We start from the raw sequence: 27,157 nt of genomic DNA on the forward strand, positions 1-27,157 counted from the left end.
ATTTTAGCGATGCTTACGAAACTTAGTGTAAACGATACGACAAAATGGTTCAAACACGTTGGAAATATTCAGCGGTGGATTAATGCCAATGTACATCAGAGCACGTGTCTCCGTTTGAAGCGATGTTCGGAGTTCAGATGCGCCATGAAGGGGATATTCGTTTATGTGAGCTGTTGGAGGAAATAAAAATGGCACAGTTTGACGAGCAACGGAGCGATATCAGAGCGAAGGCCAGAGCAGCGATCGAGAAGGCGCAGCGTGATCAACAACAATCGTATAATCTACGTGCACGGCAGGCATCAATCTATCAGCTCGGTGATGTCGTTGTCATCGAGGGAACGCAGTTTGGTCCAGGCAAAAAGTATGCAGCTGAGTACCTCGCCGTACAAAATAACAACCGTGAAGTCAAACAACCGATACGATGTAGAGAAAATTAGCGGAGAAGGACCAAAGAAGACATCAACAGCAGCCAGTATTCTAAAGCCGTATAGGATCTGGGAGCCAGAACCTTCGCAGAATGACCGAGTTGTAGGAGTGGGAGAGCCTGATGAAGCACAGATATGAAGAACTGTTCGGATCGAGCAGTCAATCGCGATCTACCGAGAGAACAAGACGATTTCTGACACGTTGCGAGATGATTCGCTTAAGTGATTAATTCAAGATAACACTAAATTGGCAATCTCTTAGTACTAAATAAAGAAAATTTTTAAAGCCGTTTTTCTTTCATTTTTACATATATCAAAAATCAACTTTCGAATTCCGTTTAACTTTAAAGATCAAAATTTTCGCCTTTTCGAATAGAGTCCCCATGCCAAATTAAAGCTCGATCGTATATCGGGAACATGTGCCTCAAAGCAGTCAAAGTTTCAAGTCTCCCAGCCTAAACATTTTTTAAAGTCCCAGAAACTCCATTTTTTGTAATTTTTTTTTTTCGAGTTTGGCATCAAAAAAAAAAAAATTCGATATCGACAATTTCATGAGCTACTAGGCCACTACTTGTGCATTATTTTCATCGGTCAAAAAATTGAAACTTTGACCGCTTTGAGACACGTGTTCCCGATGTCCGGTCGAACTGAAATTTTGCATGGGGCCTTTTTTCGATTTTTTTGATATTCGAAAGTCAATTTTTTTTCATACATCTCATTGGCACTCTAAATGCATACGCACCAACAAACGACAAATGAATGCCAATGCCGTAAAGTGGGTCTATGATTTCTTCGATAAACTATATTATTTTTATTTTCGCTTATTTTCCGTCTTTGATTGCCGGAAGAAGCTTCGCGGATAAATGCACCAAAGACTTTCGGATGTCAACAACATCCACTACCGTCGCCCGCCGCGATATGATCTGGAGTGACTTAAACTTCCCGAAGTCGCTACTGAGTACGCGCAAAGCCTCGAGGCAGCTCGTCTTGTTGGACGAGGTAGAGCTTATAAAAACCTTTCTGGACTGCTGGATCACGGTGAAAGCAGCCGGAAGGTCAGACTCGTCAAGAGGAATCGACGTAACGACCAGTTTGACGAGTAGTGTCAAACGTTTTTAGACGAGAATAATGCAGCGCGGGCATTGATTCTGCACGAAAACAGCAGACCCATCTTTTCCGGGACAAAAAGCGCCTCCTGGAAGAGCTTTAGTTTAAGGAAATGGAACAACTGTATCGTTCTCAAGTAACACGTTGATTCTACAAGAAATTAAACGCACCCCGCACAGGCTTTGTGCCGTGAGCTGAAATGTGTGAATGGAAGGAATCTTGACGGATGAACGTGAGGTGATCGACATAATCCCTTCAGTAAATTATCATAAAAAACCCAAATTATCCACCTAGCGGTGAGACCCAGGCTTTCTCATTCAAACTTATTATATGTTAAAATAGATTTACATTATTTAAGAGAAAAAATACTCCTTGAAAATTTCTGCTGGTTTCAACACAACTATACCATAATTAAATTAAAATTAAAAACCTAACATTCACACACATATGAGCATACATTAAAACATACATATGCAAATATAATGAAATAAATATGTTTCAAATACATCACGCAAAAACCCAGATGACTACTTCTGGTTACCGGAGTACATCCTAAAATGGCGAAATTTTGCCTAATCCGGGTATTTCGATGGCGAAGACGTCGACTTTATCCATTATGAGTATTGCGGAAGCGGTACACCCAGAGGCCAGAAATCAACTTAGGACGCCATTTTCAATTTCTAGATACATAGTAGCTTCCGATTTCTGGAAAACAACCTTAAAGGGACAAACACTATCCAATGTTTTTCAGGAGCATTATCCCGGGCTCATAAGCCGGGAGTTAACTCCATATTTCACTTTGAAACCCAATTTTGCATCTTTCGGTTTCTGGAAAACATCGTACACACCCACACACAAACATATACACCAATACATGCACACATGCAGAAAATGCTCGTTTCGTCGAACTGAGTCGAGTAGTATATGCCATTCGACCATTTGGATCACGGGCTGTCTCCAGAACCCTTAACCTTTGAATTTCGTTATGATTTAACATATGGTTCAAAAGTTATGCAAAGAAAAGTTATCCTGAGGTTGTTTAAACTCACTCATTTTTCTCAGAGATGGCTGAACCGATTTTCACAAAATTAGTGTCAAATGAAAGGTCTAGTTGCCCCATAGGTTGCTATTGAATTTCATTGCAATCGGATTGTAACTTTGTCCGTTGTTCATGAAAATGTGAAATCACATAATGAAAGTAAACATATTGACTTCCTCCTAACGATCACTGGCTAATTAAAAGGTAGAAAAGTGATCCAAATGGCCGAATGTCATATACTACTCGACTCAGTTAGACGAATCGAGCATTTTCTGCATATAAGCATGTATATGTGTATATGTTTGTGTGTGGGTGTGTACGTGTGTATGTGCACCTTATTTCGCACTCAGTATTCTCAGAGATGGTCTGACCGAACAGATTTCAATGGAATTAATTGCAAATGAAAGGTCTAGTTGCCCTATAAGACCCTATTGAATTTTATTGTAATCTGATTTCTAGTTTAGAGGTTATGTCTCAAAGTGTAAAAATCACGAAACATCAATATCTCAGAAACCACACATCTGATTTGATTAAAATTAGTTTCAAATGAACGGGCTACCTTAAAAACCCTTAACTTTTGAATTTTATGAAGATTGAACATGTGGTTCAGAAGTTATGGAAAGAAACGTGTTCTGGAGACTATTTAATCTCACTCATGTTTCTCAGCGATGGCTGGCCCGATTTTTATAAAATTAGTGTCATATGGAAGGTCTTGTTGCCCAATAAGACCCTAATGATTTTTTTTACAAACGGATTATTGCTTTGCCTCTTATGTTTAAAAATGTGAAATCCAGCTATGAAAAGAAACATATTCCAAGACAACTTACTTGGACTCACTCATATTTCTCAGAGATGGTTGACCCGATTTCCACAGAATTAGTATCAAATAAAAGGTCTACCTACCTCATAACACCCTATTAAATTTTGCAGTAATCGGACTGTAACTTCGTCTGTAATGTATCGAAATGTGAAAATCACGAAACTTCATTGTCTTGGAAATTACACAACCGATTTGAACACTATTGATATCAGTTGAACGGGCTAGTTAAGGGTAAACTGATGATTTATGATTGAACACGTGGTTTCAAAGTTTGGCTGCCCCATACGTTACCTTTTCATTTGGTTGTAATCAAACTTAAGCAAGCGTTATGTTTTAATTTGTGAAACAACGAAAGTCTATTATCTCAAGTATTACACGACTTATTTGAACATAACTAGTGTCATACAAATGAGTCATCTCTCAAACTTACAAATAACAAACTTCATAACAATTTGATATGCTGTTTAAAAGTTTTAGAAAGAAAAGAAATTCAAAGACTATTCAACACTTTACCTGCTTCGATCAATATATATGGCATCAACATGATTTCAATGTGGTATCGTACTATCTGAACGTTCCCGGCATCGCTCGTGATTAAATTTTTCGAAATTAAGAGTCATTGCTTTTATTTCGCTATTTCTTAAGTACTAACATTACGTCAAATTTCATATCTTATACTTTAATTACAACATCAATATTTTAGAACCCAAAGAGTGGATAAACATTTATTGGATTTAAGCATTCATATAAATCTTTTTTTACATATAATAAGTCTGACCGCTAGGTGGATTAATTTAGGTTTTTATTGCATGGTAATACATGTTTGAAATTATGGCACTTTCCAGAAATACATAATTGTCGTTATAAACTAAGAGGCGCAGCAACGCGGGCTGGGTATCATCTATTTTATAGATATAGAAAAAGAAGAAGAAGATTTATCGCAAGAATTTCGCAAATCAACGTTATGCGATGAAACATTTACATTGGTCATGGTAATGATCTATCGTAGTAGTTTGTGCGAGGTAACCAGTGCAGTTATTAGCTAACGGGTGACAACTGAAATTTTGTTGCTCTCCAGTTGTTTTTGCACACCAAGGAACATGAAATCATACAGAAATCTTCGACAGGACTGTTCTGAAGCAGATTCGTTGGATTGGGTAAAGAGTGTCCGGGACCAAATTGCATCACAAAAAAATTGGTATTTTCCACTCATTCAACCAATCGCCTTCTAAGGTAGTAAAATAAAACAGGATATTTAATATATTTTTTGCCTTTCTCCTAGTAAAATAAAACAGGATATTTTATATATTTTTTGCCTTTCTCCTAGAAAGGTATAGCAATCACTTGCAAAACCGAAAGTAAAAAAGAGCTCCAAAGGGCCGAATGGCATATATCACTCGACTCAGCTCGACGAGCTGAGCATTTTCTGTATGTGTGTGTGTAAGTGTGTGTGTGTATGTGCAGATTTTTATTCTCACTCACTTTTCTCAGAGATGGCTGGACCGATTTTCATGAAATTAATTGCAAATGAAAGGTCTTGTTGTCCCATAAGACCTTATTGAATTTCATTGTAATCGGATTTTTGGTTCAGAGGTTAGGTATCAAAATGTAAAAATCATGAAACACTACTTGAACTCACTCACTTTTCTCAGAGATGGCTGACCCGATTTCCACAAAATTAGTGTCAAATGAAAGGTCTAGCTGCCTCATGACACCCTATTGAATTTTGCTGTAATCGAACTGTAACTTCGTCTGTAATGTACCGGAATGTGAAAATCACGAAACTTCATTATCTCAGAAACTACACAACGGATTTGATCAATATTATTATCAGATAAGCGGGCTAGTTCAAGGTTAACTGATGAATTATGATTGAACACGTGGTTTCAAAGTTAGGCTGCCCGATTTTCATTTGATTATAATCGAACTTAAGCAACCGTTATGTATTAAATTGTTAATAAAACAACGAAAGTCTATTATCTCAAAGATTACATGACTTATTTGAGCATAACTACGAACGAGTCGAACGAGTCATCTCTCGAATTACAGATAACAAGCTTCATTACAATTTGATGTGGCTCAAAAGTTATGGAAAAAAAGAAATTAAAATATTTAAAACTACACCTGCTTTGATCGATATATGTGGCCTCAACATATTTTAAATGTGGTATAGTACTATTTGAACGTTCCAAATTCATTGATTCCTTGCAATGTGTTTAAAATCTGCGAATGCACGACGAATCAGTCATATGATATGATCAAATTCGAATAACGAATCGTTTGAAATGATTGGTTTTATCGAAATGACAACATCCTCGACTTTTGGCTTCTGTACATCGCCTTAATTCAATATATATACTAGAATCACATGTTCCTGGGAAACAGCCGAAAATGATCGAATAACACCCAATACTGGAAGTCGCCATCTTAGAATTCAAAATGGTATCTGTGGTCGATTTCAGCTCCTGTGTATCATGCTAGATCCGGATGTTATATTGGGTGGAAAACGACCATTTTTGGCTGATTTCCAGAAACCGGAAGTTGCCATCTTACAATCTAAAATGTTGCCTAAGGTCGATTATGGAACATATTTGTTACCTCTTAAAATATCCACATGCTAAATTTGGTTCCATTTACTCGGTTAGTTCTCGATATGTGCAGAAATTTGTGTTTCATTTGTATGGAACCCCTCCCTTCCAGAAAAGGGAGTGGCGTCCAACTATTATGGACATATTTGACACCCCTTAAAACATCCACATGCCAATTTCGGTTTAATTTGCTTGGTTTGTTCTTAAGTTGTGCAGAAATTTATGTTTCATTTGTATGGGACCCCTTCCTTCCAGAAGAGGGAGGGGTCTCAAACTATTATAGGAATCTTTATTGGCACCAAAAATCCCTAAACAAATTTTCACGTCGATCGACTCGGTAATTTTCGAGCCTATTTGGATCAGACAGACAGGCAGACAGACCGGACTGCATTTTTATATGTATAGATTACAACATCAATATTTTAGAACCATTTATATGTATAGATTACAACATCAATATTCAAGAGCCTAAAGAGTGAATATATATTCTATTTTTACAAATAAAAGTTTGAATGAGAAAGGCTGGGTCTGACCGCTAGGTGGATTAATTTAGGTTTTTTTAATGGTAATGGTATCTTTTGAATCCTGTCGAAAGCAAAATACAGGAGTTTCCACTCGTCGTATGAAACGCAACATTTTGTCTACTCATTGGAAATTCAAAAATTGGAAAATTTGTGGCTTTCAAGTATTTACGACTGCCATCGATGTTTTTTGGGACACACATCTCATGTAGAGCATCCTCGCTATGTGGTCATATAAAAGGAGTATACGCTGTTTCGTGTCCCAAAAGTCTCCACTTAAACATTATTATGTATGCATTCATGCCATTTTCCAACACCTAATTATTGTCTGACAGCAGGCTGCAAAAGCAATGCTTAAAGAGAATCAGACATTGCGAAATAAATGTGTGAAACTAATCTCCAATCTATCTTCTTACTAATAACCTCATTATATACAAGTTTAAATCACAAAATAATTCCTATTAAAGGTTTGCTCGATTCCCAGACTATCACGTTAGTACACAATACTTTGCATAACCGCAATTTTCACGCAAATGAGTCATTTGAAGCAGACCATCCACGAACTTGAATGTTAAAATTCAGCTTTAAAATTCACTAAAACAAATTCCAATTACAAGTTTTTTTACGTTATTCGGTCCGACAAAAAAAAAATCATCCGTTTCAAATTGAGGTCAACCACCTATTTGACTAGGTACCAATGTACAAGACTAATACCCTGAATACTGCAGTATTCCATGGTTTGGGTGGAGTCTTGTGTTCAGGATGGATCCATCGAGTTGTAATCCCTTACATAATTTTACGTTCACGAGAACCAGAATATAATGAGATTAATGTTAGTTTTATTTAAATCAACATGCAATACTGAAACAACGTTTTGATAGGCATTCTCTTAAGCTCAGTTCATATAAAAGAATGTTTTTTTTTCTACGTCTATCGCTGCGAATGATATTATCTTTCCGGATGAATAAAAATGCTTTCACACACCCATATATTACTTTTCCTCACATCAGTGATTGTACACGGGAAAGCGGAGCCCTCGCGGTATTATTGTAACTTAGCAGGGAACAGAACGAAAAGCAGAAAAAAGCTTTTTCCCATATCCGTTTGCAGTACGGTAGGTTCAATGGCCGGTTCTACGGCGTTCTTAGTTTCACAGAGAAAATAATTATGGCGTCCCCCGTTGTCGTTGTTGTAACTACTGAAACTACGAAGTGTGTGAATACAATAAAAAATGTCAATTTCCGCACCTGCTTGTGCACGTTTCAAATAACTTTCGTAATCGTTTGTTAGTACCAATAGTACTAAAAGTCCTCAAAAGGTTGACGTTCCAGACTACCATATTTCACAAATCTCCCGATTCGTTTGCTCCAGTTGGGCCACTCCACAGTTGCTAGGTATGAGTCGCACCCGATGGCCCATTTCATGAATAATGCACTTTATGGGCTAATGAAATTAAGTGACCCCATTTCAAGGTCCCCTGATCCCCGCGCTCATCACCGATTCCAGTACCGCATTGTTTCGGCAGAAGGGAGTAGGATTCCTCATTACGCTATAGCCAATCCTAGCCTTTCGTGATATCCGCCTGGGCGTGTGTCAATTCATGTTCGCCCAATTGAGTTGGCCTCGTTCGTTTAATGTAGAAATTAACTTCACGCCGATTCGGAGTCTTACCAGCAGTTTTAACGAAACAAACTAGATGGAATAGTCCTGTATCATTCGCTGTCAGCAAGTGGCAATTCTTCCTCCGATCTACCCTGTCATATTGTCCTACCCGTTTCACTTGGTGCTCAGTTTCTTCGTTACGTATCCTGCCTAACAGAGGGATGTGCAGGATAGAAAATCAATAAGTCTGCCTGCCGCATTCCGTTTACAGACAGCTTCCCCGCCCTAAATAAGACGCTTGCCCGTTTCTGTTTTGCAATCCCTTCTCACAATTGAACTTTTTGTCAGCGAAATGTCACACATGTGAGTTCTGTATTAGCTTTCGATAAGAAAAAAATAGCTGAGTAAGCATGCTACGGTGAAATATTTATTAAGGCTAGAAAGAAATATTAGAGTAAAAATCGAACTTCAGGTCGGAAACATCAAAATTCATCTCTTAGAAAAAGCTCCCTCATTCACGGTTCGGCCAAATTCGAATGCAACGCCCAAGACGAGTGAACTGCAAAGCCCCGTCACTAGACATGATGGCAGCCATCGAGCACTTCCTCCCATATCAACCACGAAAAGAAATCCATTTCGCTGGTAGTCAGAGCAGACGCTATCACTGATTGCATGTTCCGCTGTGTATGTGTATGCGTGCGTCAGCAAATAGTTTTCCATTTCCGTCTGTCGTTTGTCGGTTGCGCTCTCTGACGGTCGTCGGTCAGATTTTCGTGTATATTGTGTACGGCGTCAGCAAAGGAAGGAAGCGTTTTGTGGCACCGCGTCACGGATAATTTTGTTCATGGTTTTATGTTATCTACGTTCTCCGTTATGCTGGTGTTGTCTTTTGCGCTACTTCCTGTTTGGTTTCGGAGATCAGTGATCAGGGGGTGTTCAGTTCGCGAGATGGAGGGCTGGCGGCTCTCTTGCTCTTCGACATAAACGAAGCAGAAGGAAACGAAAACGAAGGCATTATGTAGCGTGCTCATAATATATTTATTGGAAGACAATTGAATGTTTCTTTCACAATTATGGGCAAGGCATTTGAACGGTCCTCGGGGAATATGAAGAGATTGCTGTTCTGGGCGGAAGATCAAAATAAATGTTTCGCGGAAGGAATTTTCCCCTGTGAGCCAATGTGGATGAAATTTGCTATTAACTCAGCACACGCTAGACATTTTGCAGTCTGTCATCAATATTATATCCATTGCACGTTAGAAGGATTCGACGTTGTGACATGGCCTGTTGGAAGCTAAGCTTTTGCCTGCGGCACTAAAACAGTAGACTCTGCGCAATTATAGTTTCATGAGAATCTGAGACACCTTTGGAGTGGTCTTGTCGCGATATATAAGATATGTTAGGTTTCCCAAAATCTTTTTATGTAAAATTTATACATACAATTTAAAAAAGATTGTTGTAGAACGATAATGATTGTATTTCTGCTCATACCACACGAATGGTGTATTATTTTTTATTCGTATGAAAATTTTATCTTATTCGTCCGTTCGGACAAGTCAGTTGCAGGAATTTATGTTTTTCATATAAATGAAGTTTGTCATAACCGTGAAAATGGAACATACGGAATCAACAATCATTTTTGAGTGAATGACCGCTTAAAAGTTGGTATTAGCATATCTTTGAATACTCTTAACAAAAACTGAGTTGTAATACGGTCGAGTAAGTTTTAAATTATTTAGATAAAGATAACGACAACGTGACGATTTATTTATTCTGATGAAAGTCAGTTCCTTTGTTTTATAAATTCAATTAAAAAATATGTATCAAATAGATAAAAGCAAAGGTACTTCATTCCGTTTCGTTTCATAAACAGAAGATTTTTTATGACCAATTGAAAAGAACGATCGTAGTTTGTCAATACTTGCTAATCCGTTCAAATTCACACTACAAAATTGTGTTTTTTTTTTTTAATTTTATTTCATAGTTTTTCTTAAGTTTTGGAAAAACTGACGTACTCAGCAGAATAGAACAGAATTATTCAAATTCTATCGAGGAAAAATTTATCTGCAACTCTTTTAAGTGAACTCATAAGATTATCACAGAAAACGTGAAATTTAGATAAATTTTACAAAAACTCGTAAATTTTACAATCTGGAAGAGATAGAAATTTTGAATTTTGTAAAAAGCTGGCAATAAAAACTGATTTTTCAAATTTCGCTTAGAAGTAATGTTAAAAAGTTCGTCTTTTCGAAATAAAGTCTCCTTGCAAAATTTCAGCTCAATCAGACCTTGGAAACATGAGGTTCAAAGCGGTTAAAGTTTGACTTTTTCGTTTCTGAAACCAAATGGCTTAGTAATGCATGAAACGTCAAGATCTGATGTCATATCGAAAAAAAATCGTCTTTTTGAGCAAGGAATCATCCTTATCCCAAAATTTACCTGCATCGTATACCCCACAAGCCTTTTATAGGATCTTAGAGACATGGATTTCGACTGTCTTTTTTATAACTTTGATTTTTATGAATTGTGGCGGAGTTTATCATTCATTTACGAAAAATCTCTGTTTCAGCGCAATATTATCAATTATTCGGGCATAATTTTCAGTAAACGATTGCATTTGCGTATTGATCTTCGAAAAAAAACTTATTCTGAAGGAAACTAAAGCTTCTACCAAAAAACTGTTAAAAACCTATTCAACAGTAATCCAGTATTTTTTTACAAAATTTATAATTTTTTATTTATTTTCTGACATCGCTAACTTTGATTTCATTCGAAAAAAATAGCGGTGAGACCCAGCCTTTTTCATTCGAACTTTATTAAAGTGCTTTTTCGATTTTATCACGGTCAAAAAAAATTTTACCGTGAATTTGGCGAAATGATAAAAATAAAAAAAATTGTGTTGGATTCAACTGAAATTTATGGTATTTTGAGTAAAATGATGCATTTGCATAGTGAATGGAATGTAAGTTCAACATTCAAATGAATAAACAAGAAAAGGTTAGTTTTTGATATTTTTCTCCATTGAATTTTCGCGGACTTTCTCACGGCTATTATACATGCAATATCAATATGATTTGTACTGCTCATTTTTAAGCATAGCTAGTAGAGTCTAATGCTTGTTTATGTGAAATTGTGAAACCGCTAGATTTTATAGTTTTTAAAACCACGCTCTATGAGAACCGAACTTTAGGGATTTTTAAGTTGTTAACAAATCTTCTTTCTCAACTGCTCGAATAATACGTAGTTTTTGCTTCAAAGTCAATGAAATACGTATTTTCTCAAAATTAAGACACAAACTATTTGTAACAGATATGACACTTGGTTGCTTCAGAAAATTGATCGAATAAATTGAGTTTATAAAACTATACACATGCAAGAACACAAGGCACAAATGAAAATGATGTTTCGAATACATTTTCTGCAACTGAAAGTACATTATTCTTGATTTGAAGTTTTTTTTGAAAAAAGCGTGATAAAAACGAAAAAAGCCTTGAAAAAATCTAGCGTGAATTTGGCGAGTAGTGATAAAAACGACTGTTGATAAAAGCGAAAAAGCAACAAATTTGCCAAAAAAACTTCAAATGTTCGAAGTAGAGGCCGTGAATCAATTTCAGATTTCATTTTGAAATCCGAAACTGTGGCTTCCGTCTTGTGGAATACATCCTAGAATTGCCAAATACGATTATACTGATGTTGTATTTCAAGTAAATGAATTTAATAATGATAAAAGTTTAATGTTTTAAATTTGACGTAATATTTTTGAAATGAGTTGTGCTAAAGAGGTAGTGAAATGGAAAAAAATGATTCCTAATTTCGAACAATTTAATTCCTAGCAACGCCGAGAAACTTCAACTTAAAAAAAAATATTTTGAAGCCATATATTTTATTCTAAGCAGTTGGTTTCAAACAGTCTTTGGGTTACTTTTTTGACGTAGGACTACGTCTTTGTTTACTATACTGGGATGCATTCTGTAAAATTGGAAATGAAACTGGCAAATGTTGCGTCAGATTTCGAACGTTAATAACAGCATAACCACATGATGGATAACAATAACCAATATGTTGTTGGATAGATAAAATGTGTAACAATTTTGTAATATGCTAGTAATCACTCTAATTTCATTGCTAAGCGGTAAAATTGATAAAAAGTTTCAATAACAAATTTACGCGAATAATGAACCAATTACATGCGAGCATTCCTAGCACAGACGACGTGAATGGACACCATCCGTTCCCTGTGATATTCTCTGTATCAATATCGAAATAAAAATGGACAGAGTCTCCCCGTCCCAATAGGTCAATTTGTTTTTGCTTCCATGAGCGACATAGACTGATATGATGTTTCGAAGGTAAAAGTTTTCCAAAAAGTTTTAACAATCCCCATTCTTGAAAAATTTATGAACCTGCTTTCAGAACGTAATAAAAACTGATGTCTTGAAAGAAAACATGCCGGTAAGAGCAACACCCAGTCAACATTTTCATACGTATAATAATGTTTTGATTCCAATATCCGCACTCATATATATAATAAAAACTCACATTTGATGCACAAAAACAGCATATACGTACTATTTTGGAGGCGATATACGTACTGAGGAATAATGGTATGCAATTCATTGATATACGTATTTATATACGATTATATCCGATAGAAAGTGATTTGTTTCACACTGTCTTACAACTCTAAGCCTACAATCGTAAATCGGATAGACTCCACCATGATATACAATTAAAGATGAATTTCTGCGCATGATAAAAAGCGTGCTATACGATTTCGACTTCGTTTTGATATATTTGCGACAATTTTCATACATTGATATACGATTTGTGGTTGACTGGGTAGTACCAGTGGAGTAGAGAACCGCAGGTCTCTCGTCGTCTATGATTACAGCGGTATTCTTCTATTCGTACTGCAGCGGTACTATTCGTATTGCAGTGGTACATTTTTGTTCGTACATTTCTATACGTGTGCAATCGAGGAAAAACTGCAATACTGCTATTGATGGTGATTGAAAGTTTATCTCATAAATATTATTGCCATAAATTACTCAACGAGAATTGTAAATTTTTGTAACGGATATTTTATTTAATTTAATCTTCGATATTCACTAAATAATCGTGACTAAATAATCGTTTCGATACTATCCGAAAGAGTTAATTCCTAAAATATACATTTATAGAAGAGTAAGATTCATTTAGAATCTTTTTTAACATTTCAAAATTGTTAGATGATATATTAATATTCTAAGCTTTACCATAATAAACGTATATTAGCTGTCTTTGTAATACAGCGAATGTAGTTGTGGGCAAATGAAAAAAATTGTCAAGCAGAGAACAATAGTAGGAGGGTGGTATTTAAGACACGACCGCATGACGTTGACTACCGTATTCTTATATTCCATTAAAACAAATAGCAGAGGGAATTGCAACTCCAGTATTTGTTGCAATTTTATCTAACAGTGCATTTCTGAATGCTGAGACGTTAAAACTTTATAAATAATAATATATACTAGAAGAATGGATCTCTCTTATTTAATCGCTGTCATTTCATACATATTCGAATCAAACCTTTATTCGTAACTGCACTACCAAGACAATCATTTAATTTAGCGAATTGGGTAAAATTTTCCTATCTAAGCAAAAAGCAAACTCAACGAAACTATCTGAAATTGGAGACCAGAACGATTCAAACAAAAATTTAAGATTTAAAAATTGTTTGACATTAAGTAGATAAAGCTCATGCTAGGTTAGCTCCAGCCCTAATAACAGTGTTTAGTCCCACGTCACCATTTCATGCAACCCTAGGGCTGTATACCTTGTAGTATTTTCCAAATCTTTTTAACCACATCATAAATTAATATGAAAAAAATTACTTTTTAAAGACAACCCTTTCGTATGACACCTGTTTGGTTCAAAAAAGTTATGTTCCCTTTTAGATAAGAGAATTCCGTTCCGTTTTACAATTTGATACATTATGGTTAAAGTAAAAGTCTGACTGTGATTGAATAATTTAGAATCTTCGGGGCAAAAACGCTGAAATCGGTCCAGCCATCTCCAAGGGAAACGGTGGTGAACCAGTTTGTGGCTGTAAGCCTCCGAGGAAAGTAAGTGAGTTTAAAAAGCCTTCGGAGTATATTATTTTTACAACTTTTGAACCACTCGTCCAATCATTATGAAATTCATTGGTTAAAGGTTTTGAAGGTAGCCCGTTAATTTGATTTTAATTTTGCTCAGATCGGTTGTGTAGTTTCTGTGGTAATGAAGTTTGCGATTTTCCCATTTAGGTACATAACGGATTACAGTGTAATTAAATAGTGTATTATGGGTTAGCTGCACCTTTCATTTGACACTTATTTTTTTATAAATCGATTCAACCATCTCTGAGAAAAATGATTGAGTTTTAGCAGTCTTTGGTCTTTGGTATATGTTTCCTTTCAAAACGTGATTTTACATTTTCATACATAACGGTTTGTCCGTTCGATTACAATAAAATTCACTAGGGTCTTATGGGGCAACTAGACCTTCCATACAATACTAATTTTGTTAAAATCGGTCCAGTCGTCTCTAAGAAAAGTGGATGAGATTCGACAGCCTCCGTAACACGTTTCTTTTAATAACATTTAAACTACATGTTCAATCATAATAAAAGCCATTAGTTAACACACACATACCCACACACACACAAACACACACAAACAGACACACACACACAAACACACACACACACACACACAAACACACAGACACACAAACGCGCACACACACATACACACACATACACATACACACATACACACACATACACACATACACACGCATACACGCATACACACATACACACATACACACATACACATACACACACATACACACATACACACACATACACACATACACACTTACACACTTACACACATACACATACATACAGAAAATGCTCAGCTCGTCGAACTGAGTCGAGTGGTATATGACATTCGGCCATTGGGACCTCTTTTAGACCTTTGGTTTTGCCAGTGATTGCTATACCTTTCTAAGAGAAAGGCAAAAACTAATTCTGGCTGTTTGATGTCAAATATTGTAACAAATATCCAAAAATTAAGATAACTTACACTTCTCGACTGTGCTTCGCGTTCAATAATCATGGAAAAAAATCGGCACACACAATCATAATCGGCGCGCTGAAAATTTTCTCGGTGCGTAAAAGTGTCGGCGAACTTTTCTCCAGGAACAGAATTTTTCAAATTCTGTAACTCTAGATTTGCCAATAAGTGTTTTCCATCTGATGGTTGGTAAACGGCTGGGCAGTGCGTACCAGCAGTACACCCGTTCTAAAAAAAGTAAAGCCTTGGTGCTACAATCCGTATCGGAACTCGACCTTCTGTTTATTTTACACAGACTTCGCAGCCAACTGTTAATGTACAGGATGATTGCGGGAATAGCGCTACGATCCTACTGAGCGACTGATCCGGAGGGGACGGCTGAACTACAAAACGCGGTGCCTCATCAGCCACACCCAAGACGACAGCCCCGTCACGAGACGAGGCATCGCAGCCCTAGTAAGGCAGCATGCTGGAACAAACATACTACGAATAATCCAGAGAATGATACGAATCGGAACAATCGGTATAAACCTAGGCAAACGAAAAAGGAATACGATCGGAAATTAAAATGTTTGGACCCTGCTCGAACCAACACCCGCAGGCATCTTGGCCAGAGAGCTACGGAAGGCAAAAGTGGAGCTAGCAGCCATACAAGAGGTGCGTTGACTTAAAACCGGAGAACGTGAATTCCGGCTGGTTGATCCGACCACGGGCACTGCTTTCAAGTACCACATCTACTACAGTGTCGGTGACTGAGCGGAACGAAGAGTCAGTTTCGTGTTACCCGAAAACCAAATGAAGCGAGTCATTAGATGGAGACCTTTTGATGACCAGCTATGCGTATTAATGATCAAGGGCAGATTATTTGATTACAACCTTATCAACGTGTACGCGCCGACAAACGATAAAACCGATGACGCAAGGAAGGGGTTTTATGAGCTCCTTGAGAAAACGTATGGAGAGTACCCACAACATGACACAAAGTTGAACGAGAGGAGTTCTTTCGTCCTGATATTGGTAGGGAAAGCATTCACTCTACCACCAAGGACAACGGTTTGAGCCAGGAAAATGACCATCTGTAGTATCCACTTTGCACGTCTGAACATTCGGAAGCACACCTGGAGACACACCAACGGAGAGGCCTGCTCCCAGATCGACCACATGCAGATCGACGGCTGGCACTTTTCAGACGTCATAGATGTGCGGTCCATTTGAGGGTCAAACATCGACTCGGATCACTATCTCGTGGTAGGCAAGATTCGCGCCCGGTTGTCCAACGTATTTAAATCGAGATCGGCGAGGAAGATACGCCTGGACATACAGTTGATATACGAATCGGTGAACTAACTGGAGGGGACCTGAACGAGCAGTGGAAGCGCGAGAAGTGATAGGCATGACAACGGGAACCACGCGGGGTGGTTCGATGCAGAGTGTCTAGAGGTGACGGAAGAGAAGAACCGGGCTTACGCCAACACGCTAGTAGCAGCTAATCGTGTGACGCGTCAGATGAGGGAGAAATACCGGGAGGCAAAAGCTGCCGGAAAGAGGCTTTACCGCCGTAAGAAACGTGAGCACTACGATCGCGTCCTCTCGGAGGCGGAGAATTGCTTTACCAGACACGACACGAGAAGCTCCTATAGAACGATTAACGAAATTAACCGAACCGTGCCAGTACTTGCAATGTGTAATGACTGGGCAGGGAACCTGATTACCGATAAATCGCTGGTGGCCAGGCGTTGGAAGAATCATTTTGAAGTGGTGTTGAATGGTGAGGAACGTGGGAGAGCCATCGCGAGGAACTGGATAGGAATTGAGGAGGACGGACAAGCTGTGGATCCAGCAACTTCGGACGAGGAGAAGAACGCTTGCAAAGAGCTAAAGAACCACAAAGCCGCTGGGAAGGACGGCTTACCGGACAAACTTCTCAAAGTCGGGAGCGAGCGGCTGTGTAGTGCAATTATCAGATTATCTGAGGACCAACTACCTACGGACTGGTTAGAAGGACTCATATGTCCTATCCACAATAAGGGACATAGATTCGACTGTAAAAATTATCGAGGCAGAACCCTCCGTAATTCCGCTTATAAAATCCTCTCCCGTATACTGTTCCAGTGACTGAGGTCGTTGCAGGAAGCCTTTGTTTGAGAATAACAATGCGTTTTCCGAGTGGGACGATCTACAACGGACCAGATGTTAACCTTGAGACACATTCTCGACAAGTTTCAAGAACACAACTTGCAGACACATCGTCTGTTCATAGACTTTAAGGCAGCGTACGATACAGTAAAACGCAACGAGCTGCTAAAAAACTAATTAAACTGTTCCGTGCGATGCTTGACGGTTCCACATCGTGCGTCAGGACAGTGGGCGAATTTTTGAACGCGTTTGTGACGTTAGATGGTCTAAAACAAAGTACCGAGCTCTCGAATTTGCTGTTCAACAAAGCTTTAGAATGTGTGATACGAAGGGCTGGTGTGCATGGGAGCGCCACCATCATCACAAAGTCCCACATGCTTCTATTATTATTGATATTGTCAAGCTGATGAAACACGGCAAGTTACAGTGGGCTGGCCACGTAGCACGGACGGCGGAGGAGCGACCGGCTAAGATAATATTTAGCAGAGCACCGGATAGAGGCCGAAAACGGCAGCTGAAGCGTATTAAATCAAAGTCGATAATTTCAACGTTGACAACTGTCCGCGTGAATGAAGACCAGAAACCTTCGAGGACGCTCAATTTAGAAGTTATTCGATAAGGTTCCATGCCAAATACAGGGACAGTCTGCTTTGGTATTAAGAGCTACCCGCTAAGCCATTTCCTAGTGATTGCATGCTTTAAGAATGATTCATATACAAGAAACTTGATTTGAAGCCAAGGCACGTTGAGCGTTGTTTTTTCACCTGTGAATAACTTTTTCAGTGGCCAAAAAGGAAGAGGTTTGTGTCGCGTTGTGACGGGTAATGGAGATTGGATTCATTTCAGCTACAAAAATAAACAATCATGGGGACCTTGTCATGCTTCTATATCGTCGACATGACTGGATATACACACCATGACTAGCAGACGTTGTTGACTTCAATTGATACAATTAGGCCAAACATTGTGCAAAAACGGCCAAAATACGCGCAGAAGCACAAAAAAGTGATTCTGCTGCATGACAACGAAGAAACACTTAAATGGAAAGTACCAGATATTACGCTTTTTTATTATTGTCTATTCCGTTCGATGGCACATGATCCGATTGATCAGCAGTTCTGCTCATATGAAGACGAAAAAAATGCTTTATTCGTGGATAGCCTCAAACACCCGAACACTTTATCGTAACGGTATTCGAGCTCTGTCAGAGAGATGGCTTGCTAACGATGGAAAATACTTTGAATGGTAAATAGCAAGTTTTTGTTTCATGATAAACTTACATTTTCATTTTTATTTCAAGAAAACAACGAGAACATAATTGTGCATAAAATAACAAAATTCACAGCGTTGTCTGCAATGCTGTTAAGATCGGAATTTAGAATAAATCTTGTGGTTTCGACCCATTCTAAAATTTATAACTTTTTTCAAATAGGTCAATTATTTTCTGTGACAATGTAAATAATCCGGTTATAATAGAACTAGCCACATAGCAGGCAAATCAAATTTTTACACTTAAAATGTACCTATATCTAAGAAAATTGATCGAATCAGCGTGTACACATACAGCGAATATCGAACACCAATAGTAAATACCTACAAATTTATAGTAAAAACAACCGGTTCGCATCGAGGTATGAGCAGTCTCAGTTGACCCGGCCGACTTACCTTACAGTCCTCGCAGTGGTGGATGATCGAGAACGGCTGTCCGCAGTCGTACCGCACCAGCACCTCGGTGAACTCGCAGGTGATCCGGGCGGCGAGTGCATCCGTTTCCAGCAGGTCACTCAGCATCCTAACACATTCTGAACCACCGCGCAGCACCCCGGCGTAGGCCGCGTTGTGCAGCGCGCTGCCAACAGTACGTTCACAACAATGTCTCAAACGTAACGTTTTCAACTTGGTCTCAATACTTTGTGACGATTTTTTACAAATTTGTGCTGGACTTAACTCTTCATTATCGCCCAAATAGTCAAGGCACTGTTGTTTATCATGTAACCGGTTCTCCATGTTATATTTAGTATTATCAATATTGTTTGGCTTATAATTACTATTTTTATTATTAGACTTAGCCTTGCATGGCGGTGGACACCGCGGTGGACCAGGACCTTCGTTTATCCAGGCCACAGGCAGTGTACCGGCTGAACATTGACCCTGAAATTGGAGAACAGAGAAATGGTGGGTTAGTGAGAACTTCAGAAAAATAAACCGCTATTCGTTTTTTAATCAAGGGTTTGCAGAGTAAGATAGCAGTGTAGAATAATAATTACCGGCAGAAGGTATCGATAATAACGAGGTATTAAGAAACATCAGAAGAGCGTAATTAATTTTGCAGACAGCTTGATCCAACAAAACCTGCAATGCTAATTACTTTCTCTTATTCATGCTTTTTTATACTCAATTTAGATCCGCAAGTATTCATTGAAAAATCCTCACAATTTTATAATAAATAAAAAACAAGAAATCATTTTCTGCGATTGCTGTTGTACAAAATTTCCTGTCTTTGCGGAAGCCTAGCCGGGTGAAGTCGAAGAATGTAGGTCGGTTCAAGTACATAATGACGTAATTGACTTGTTTTCCTTTGCTCGATAGCTCCTCACTGGTCCGCTTGTACGATGCTGATGCCTGACGAAACATCGTGCGCGCTTTTCGGGAGGCCGTGGGCGTTTTGCAAACCGTTCCCCTGTTCCTTTCTCCCGGGGTGATGACGTAGATCCGATAGCGATTCGACGAGCAGCCAGCCGGTATTGACTGTCGCAGGAAAAGTTACCCTTAGCGGCGTTCGTTGTTTCCAATTGGGACCGGAGGCTTTTTGTGCAGTTTGAATATTTCTAGCTTTCTTCCAGGAATGGGCCCCAGCAGTGGACAGGGGAAATTGAAATTAACCATGACTTGACATGTTCATAAAATAGTTTTCATCTCTTGCTAACCCCTGGAAGGTAGATAAACAATAGAAATTTCTGTTGGAAAATCAACCGAACACAGGGCTGGTGGTGTCATTTGATTGGGGTGAAAATAACACAATTTATTTATATGCTTCCGTTCAACGTCGGCTGTCGTTGTGTTTCATGGAATTTATCCCATTCCTTTCTTCAACTGTAGAAATTTTACATTTCCATCATGCTGTCAGGTCGGATCAAAATGGAAATACTTATTGTGCCTTAGCGAAAATCTGAATCCAGAAAACGTATTGCATCGAAAATTAGGCATTCAGGTTTCTTTTTTCATTGATTTGATAATTCATTCAGTCTCGAAAGTAATTTTTATCAGATGTGAGCCCAACAATTTGGGTAGTCGAAAGACAACTGTTGGAAACTGACACTTTGCGTTAGAAATCGTTGGTCAAAAATCAATAGTGAAATGACATTAGTAAAATGATTCTCCTCCCAGAGTTCCAATATTCCAAATGGAGACTCGGAATTTTTAATAGCTCAACCTAGATTTTAAGCTTTAAATAGTTGCGTTGATATTTTTCTCTAGACGGTCTTTCGATAGTCATTTTAAATTTTTCAATTGTTCACTGTTCAATTGGTTGATGTGCGACCGAGTCAAGCGCCATTTTTTTAATTCGAGTTATCAACACCAGTGTATGTGAAAATGAATAATCTATCTTTCATTGAAAACCGAAATCATTTGAACAGTTCATGAGGTAACAGCGTAACAGCAGAAGTAGCTAAATAGAGTTCTTATTTTAAAGAAAATCTAAGATGACCGAATTTTTTAAACAATTTTTTACCTTTGTTATACTAAACAAAGGTTATAAAATCGGTCCAAAAACGCAAAATAGATCCAAGATCCGGAGGGCCGAATCGTATATACCATTCGACTCAGCTCGAAAAACTGAGCGATGTCTGTTCGTGCGTATGTGTGTGTGTATGTGTGTGTGTGTGTATGTATGTTGTCTGTATGTATGTGCCGCAAAAAACTAACGCACCTTTCTTACAGAACGCAATATCCGATTTTGATGATCTTATACGCAAACGAAAGCTACTGTTCTCCCCCAGAATGCTACCGAGTGGATTTTCGATTAGTGGCTTAGATTTTGAATTATTGATCAAAGAGTATTTTTTATATGAGGCATTTAACTTTTAAGGCAAAATGAATGGCACGGAGGGCCATATGTTGTATACCAATCGACTCAGATCGACGAACTGAACAATTTCTGTATGTATGTGAATGTGTGCCTGTATGTATAGATGTGTAAACATGTTGTTTATATGTGTAGTATATCAAAATCGAACAAAAAAAAACCTTTTTACAGTACGCATACTCCGATTTTGATGTTCGCATGCTCAAATGGAAGCCCCGGAGCTCTTTGAAAATCATACTGAGTGCAAATTTTTATTGATTGATTGATCTGTAGAGTTTTGACCAAAGTATATTTTAGACATGGGATATATTACTTTCTGGATAATTTATCTCTCTCTCCATGCCCTTCCTTCTTCTCTATCCCTCTTTTTTTCTATCCCTCTTTTTTCGTATCGCTATTTATTTCTCAAAAGAAAACAAACAATCATCGACAACTTTGCATAATTTTTACACTTTTCGTAGTGCGTCTTAACTGGTGTAAATAAATTAATTGCAAATTGCAATGCTTACTTAGCTTTTTTTCTTGCTTGCGAAGCTTCCGTCCACACTTTCTTTGAAATATATAATCAATTTTACGTTGAACCAAGATTTGCGAAAAATAAGAAGCTTTTACTGCCTTCGGGGAGCATTAAAGCAAAACCTGATCCCACAGTGTGCAAATGTAACACAATTAGCGATGCAGATATTGCAGATGTAGAAAACACCAAAAAAATCGCTATTTTGTTTGCAATGCTACGTTTTGAACAGCTGGAATTTTTTTCAGTTGAACTTTTATTTGATGTTTAATATTAGGTTCTAAATATACTTTTAACTCGTGACCAAGGATTTAAAAAATTGTGAACATCGAGATGCGATCATTTGTAGTTTGGATGAAACTGAAGCAACTTTACATGGCTATACACGTTTACTAGTGTGCGCAGGTGGAAAGTCACTTATTCCTATGATATGATACACTACGCTCATATAAGATATAAATATTGGTTTCTAATTTAAGACAAAGTGCAAACATGTTATTCAATTTCTCGTTAACGCAGGAAGTTCTATAAAGTCTTAATTACGAATTTCATCGTACAGCCTAGGCCTTCGAAAAGAAAAATGTTCTCGTCTACACTCTGAAAATCCAAATCTCTTAAATGTCGCGCAAACCTTCATTTTCGGATTATGCATTTGAGATAGAACTGAATTGACAACTTTCGTCAATGGTTATATTTTTTCCTTTGTAATGCTGATCCGAGGTTAGTAGAAGTTTGCTTCAATTCGTAAAAAAAACTTGATGCTGATTCATAATTCTAGGTCCTGCGATTTCTGAAAATAATGCGAATGTGGTATTCAAACCTGGATTATGGGGAATTAAAAAACTAGAACTGCCTCGAACTAGCATACATATTTGCTGTTCTAGTATGAAATCAGCATCTTTTTTATCTATTACTATTTCCTGTTTACGGTTTCTGTTTATTTAAAAAAAATATGTTGCCTCTATCCAGCATTTAAAAATTGGTTCTCGATTGAAAAAATAAGACTCATAACTCCAGTGATAACATCCAAAATATTTGCGAAAACCACGTCAAGCTATAGTTCAAAGATCGTCTTTGGTTCAACTTCTGAAAATTATCTTTTGAATTCATTTTATTCATAATTGAAATTGGATTTACGTTGCTATACGATTTGTGATTTACTGGCCTACTGCCTATAATCGCATACCAGTCCCACGTGCATTCTTGTCGTTCTTATAAAGAAGTTATGGTAAATGTCTATCTCAATATATCATGTCGAAAATATGGGAATAAACCACGCTCAACAGTTGAAATAACTTAAGCACGAAAAATACCTTTACGTGCTGTTTTCTCAACTTGATGAAAATGAAGATGGAACTGATATGCAATTATAGGCAGCCTAATAATTATACAATTATAGTTAGTATAACAAAGGTTTCTGCACCACTAGGTGGATAAATTTTGCTTTTTGTTTTTAAATTTTTTTTTGGTGCAAGAAAATTAGTTTTGTTGGACTTTTTTTTTCTTTAAAAGTGTTCATTTTTATTCATTCAGGAGAGTTTTAGGCAACATAAGTGTCTATGCAGCCTATTTGAAAGAAAAAAATGAGATGACCGATTTATTACAAATCATTTTTTGTTTGAAAAAATGTTGGACATGAAAAAGTTTGTGAGCAAAGAATTATTAATTTGACATGCACAAGAATTATCAAAAAAAAAAGTTTCAAAAAGTGTTTCCATAAAAACGAAGTAAAAACCCGTTTTTAGATAATCCACAACGAACTGGTTCTTGGCTGCCAGTAAATTTTCGCAGAAAAAAGTTAGGATCATAAAATCGAAAAAAATCACCCTAAATACTAAACACAGTCTACTGTTCCACCTAGCGCCAAGTCGCTGTCCCTCTGGCCGGAAAATCACTGCAAGATTGAGAGGAAAAGATAATGTCGCATGTCGGAACGTCAAAGGTTTTCCAATTTTCCCCCTAATAAATTATACTCGGCTCGTTGGGAATCGATGCATGGCTGGCTGGCACTAACAGCAGCAACAGCAGTAACAACAGGCAGAGAGATCCTCTGCCCTCCTCCCGGGCAGGAGAGGATGCAGAAGCGGTAAAAACATTATGCAATGTTTTTCTCGCACTCGCATTTTCTCATTTGCCGTTGCCAACCCGGCATGCGCTGTCTATAGGTACATACCATATCTGTATAGGATTGCGTGCTGGCGCAAGTGAGGTGAACCGGAAGAAATTGAACCTTTCCATCGCATCGAGTGCTGCCACGGTTGCACGGTTCAAGCGTACGTACAGATTCAGCGCTGCCTTTGCTTTAGTTTTTCGATCGAGATTGCCACTGCTATTTCCCGTGGCAATCAGTCAGCTGATCGCTGCGGACCACCCGCGGATAGGCCAAGACCAGTGAAACTGTGTAGAGTGGTTCTCGTTTCGTCGGGCCACTCGACCTTGATTTCCATTGAATCGAATGACACTTTATGACACTTAGCAATTACCAAAGATAAACCGCTGCTTGTGTGGCAAAATCACGAACACACCCGCGGTTCGCAGATCAAATTATGAGACTAAAAAAAGTTTTCACATAGGACGAGGAATAGACATTTTTTCTGAACTGTGAAATGCATTTCTCTTAACAAAAAAAAAAAAACACGCACAATCACGAAGTCAACTAAACGAAATGACACACGTGTAGTCTTTAGCTGCGCCACGTGACCCCAGAACTGTGGAATATTACTCGGTGCAACGTTTCTTATCGAGATATAAATTGTTTCATAACGCAAGCTAGTGTCAATGTAGACTGTTGGGTAAAGTAGCGAGATACCTTTCCTGGACTAAACTGTACAGCCATTGTGGGTTGGCTGTGCAGTTTTTTAAGTTTTTGCCACTCGAAACAACATTGAAGTCTGCAATATTGTTATTCAAAAGGAGCATTCTTCGGACTCTGAAAGCAGGCCACACAGCAGTAAAACTAATTATTTAGGGGTAAACAGGGTAAGACCGCCCTGCGGGGTAAGACCGCCCACCGTAGTTTTACTACCAAGTTATAAAATAATTGAAAAATTTCTTTAACGTGTCTATTACAGTATAATTACATAACATTTTGCACGTTTTTCTGTTTTGATAGTGCACGAACGGTCGCAGAAATAATCAAAAACAACCTTTCAGCTGGCAACCAGTCAAAGCGCTATTGTTTTGCGGCAACGGGACTTAAGGTTTTTCAGTCTAAAAATCTATTGTTTTGTTCGTGAATATACGTTTAATCGCTTGCCTGAATCTATCTTCTTTCGGAAATATCGAAGGCCGTAAGTAATCTTGTAATTTTGACAACTTTTTCGGTCAAATATGAAAATGTCCCACTGGGGGTAAAGTCGCCCACTATACAAGGGGTAAAACCGCTACGAATCCAACTGCTTTTTGTTTTACCAAGACCCAAATGCCTCGACACTACAAAGGGAATATTTACAGGATCAGTAAAGCAACTTCAAGCCACATAAGACATTGATGTTAATCGACCATTTTCGATTTGGTTTAAGCTTTTCTAGTAATATATTTTAACAAGACTTATTTTTGAAAAAAGTAACCCTGTGTGAAAATGGTGTTAATGAACCAAAATGTTTTTAGAGCCAGGACGGTTCGTTTTATAGGTATGACGTCTCCGGCAGAATTGAAAATAGTAGTTTTTTACTTTCGAAAAAAGTACACACTCTAAAAAAATTTAAAGAAAAAATATAGAAATAGAATTAAAAATATATTTTTTTTTTCAAATTTTTTTGAAAAAAACATGTTTTTGCCTGTAAAATCTACAAAAGGTAAGCTAAAATTTTATGGTTGTTGAATCATGGAGTAATAGATATATGAATAGCTCAATTCTTGTGAAGAATTTTTTTTTGACGGTTTATTTGGTGTATAGAGTCGTTGGTAATTTTGTTCTTAAAAAAACATAGAAAATTGAAAATATAAATAAAAGAAATAATAATTATTAGTATTTTTCTATACATAATAAGTCTTCAAAAGAATCATACAGATAGGTTTAATGAGTTTTAATTTTTAGCTTAAAGATAGGTATATTATGAATTCAATATCTTGAAAAACCCCAATTCTGAAAAATATATTTATTTTGAAAACCAAAAAAGTTACCTAAACATTGATTTGAACTTGAATAATCAGAAAACAAAATAAGTTAAAACTTAGAAAAAAAAAACATTTTTTTCAGATTTTTCACAGTGTATGTTTCATTTAAAAAAAAATACCATCTACAACTTTGTCAGAGACACTATACCGATAGAATCAACCGTTTCGGCCCTAAAAATATTGTTCATCCTCAAAAAATGGTGGGCGATCTTACCCCGCTGGTGGGCGGGCTTACCCCGCATGAAAAAGATCTGCACATTTTCAATGAATTTTCAAAATTTAAAAAAAAGCTGGAAAATAAACAAAAATATTTCAGTTCTTATTTTTTAAATGCGGGTATTGAATAGAAGAACCTCTTAGCGAAGAAAAAATGAAATTGCAGCCGCAACTTTTTTTTCTCTAAACAGAATTGCTTAAGGGGGCGGTCTTACCCCGCTTACCCCTACATTGTTTTGTTGTTTGCTTTCAGTCCAAATAGGCTTCTTGCCCGGAGTAGATGCAATCTTTACACCCTAACTAAACTTTGTCACATGGCTGTTGCCTGGAACCAGCTAGTGCGTTAAACAATTATTATGAACCTTCTGAACTAATGTAATAACTTGAAAACTGATGACATGATGTTTTGGTACTAGACGTTCGAGAGATGAAAAATGATATTGTGCAACATGCTGCTATTTATACGAATTCAGAGTGATATTAGAGCCTAAAATCGTGAACTTTTTTTCATTTACTTTCCGAATACTAGTTTTATTGACATGCTATATTCAGAAGACATTTGGTTCATTAAGTACCACAAATGATCAAAATAATGGTCGCAGTGGTTCAAATCTTACAAAAAAAAAAGTTCATAAAAGCCTCCAAGAATGACAGCATGTTTAAGTTCGGAACTTCGCCGCTTGTGGCAATGCAAAATCTATCTTTTCAGTCATGCAGACTATAAGAAATGGTGTCTTCAGTAAAGTTGTAGATAATGTACCCACGGTGCAATTTATACAAATGGTCGTATATTTATGATAAAAGACTGAGAAATCCAAATAAGACATCTGCACCGAACTAGTTGTTTACGATATACAATGTTTTCAGTATGGTTGCAGATAAT

The 27,157-nt window shown here is 37.5% G+C and overlaps 1 protein-coding gene across 1 annotated transcript in view; it reads right to left on the minus strand.

Moving 5' to 3' along the window:
• Positions 1 to 27,157, minus strand: part of LOC129722668 (mucin-5AC) — a 190,668-nt gene that overhangs the window by 121,900 nt on the left and 41,611 nt on the right. The window contains exon 2 of the mRNA XM_055676308.1: positions 19,004 to 19,489. Within this exon, the coding sequence (XP_055532283.1) occupies positions 19,004 to 19,489 (486 nt within the window). The remainder of the gene's footprint in view (positions 1 to 19,003; positions 19,490 to 27,157) is intronic.

This window comes from Wyeomyia smithii, chromosome 2 (assembly GCF_029784165.1).
Source record: "Wyeomyia smithii strain HCP4-BCI-WySm-NY-G18 chromosome 2, ASM2978416v1, whole genome shotgun sequence".
NCBI classification, from domain to species: domain Eukaryota; kingdom Metazoa; phylum Arthropoda; class Insecta; order Diptera; family Culicidae; genus Wyeomyia; species Wyeomyia smithii.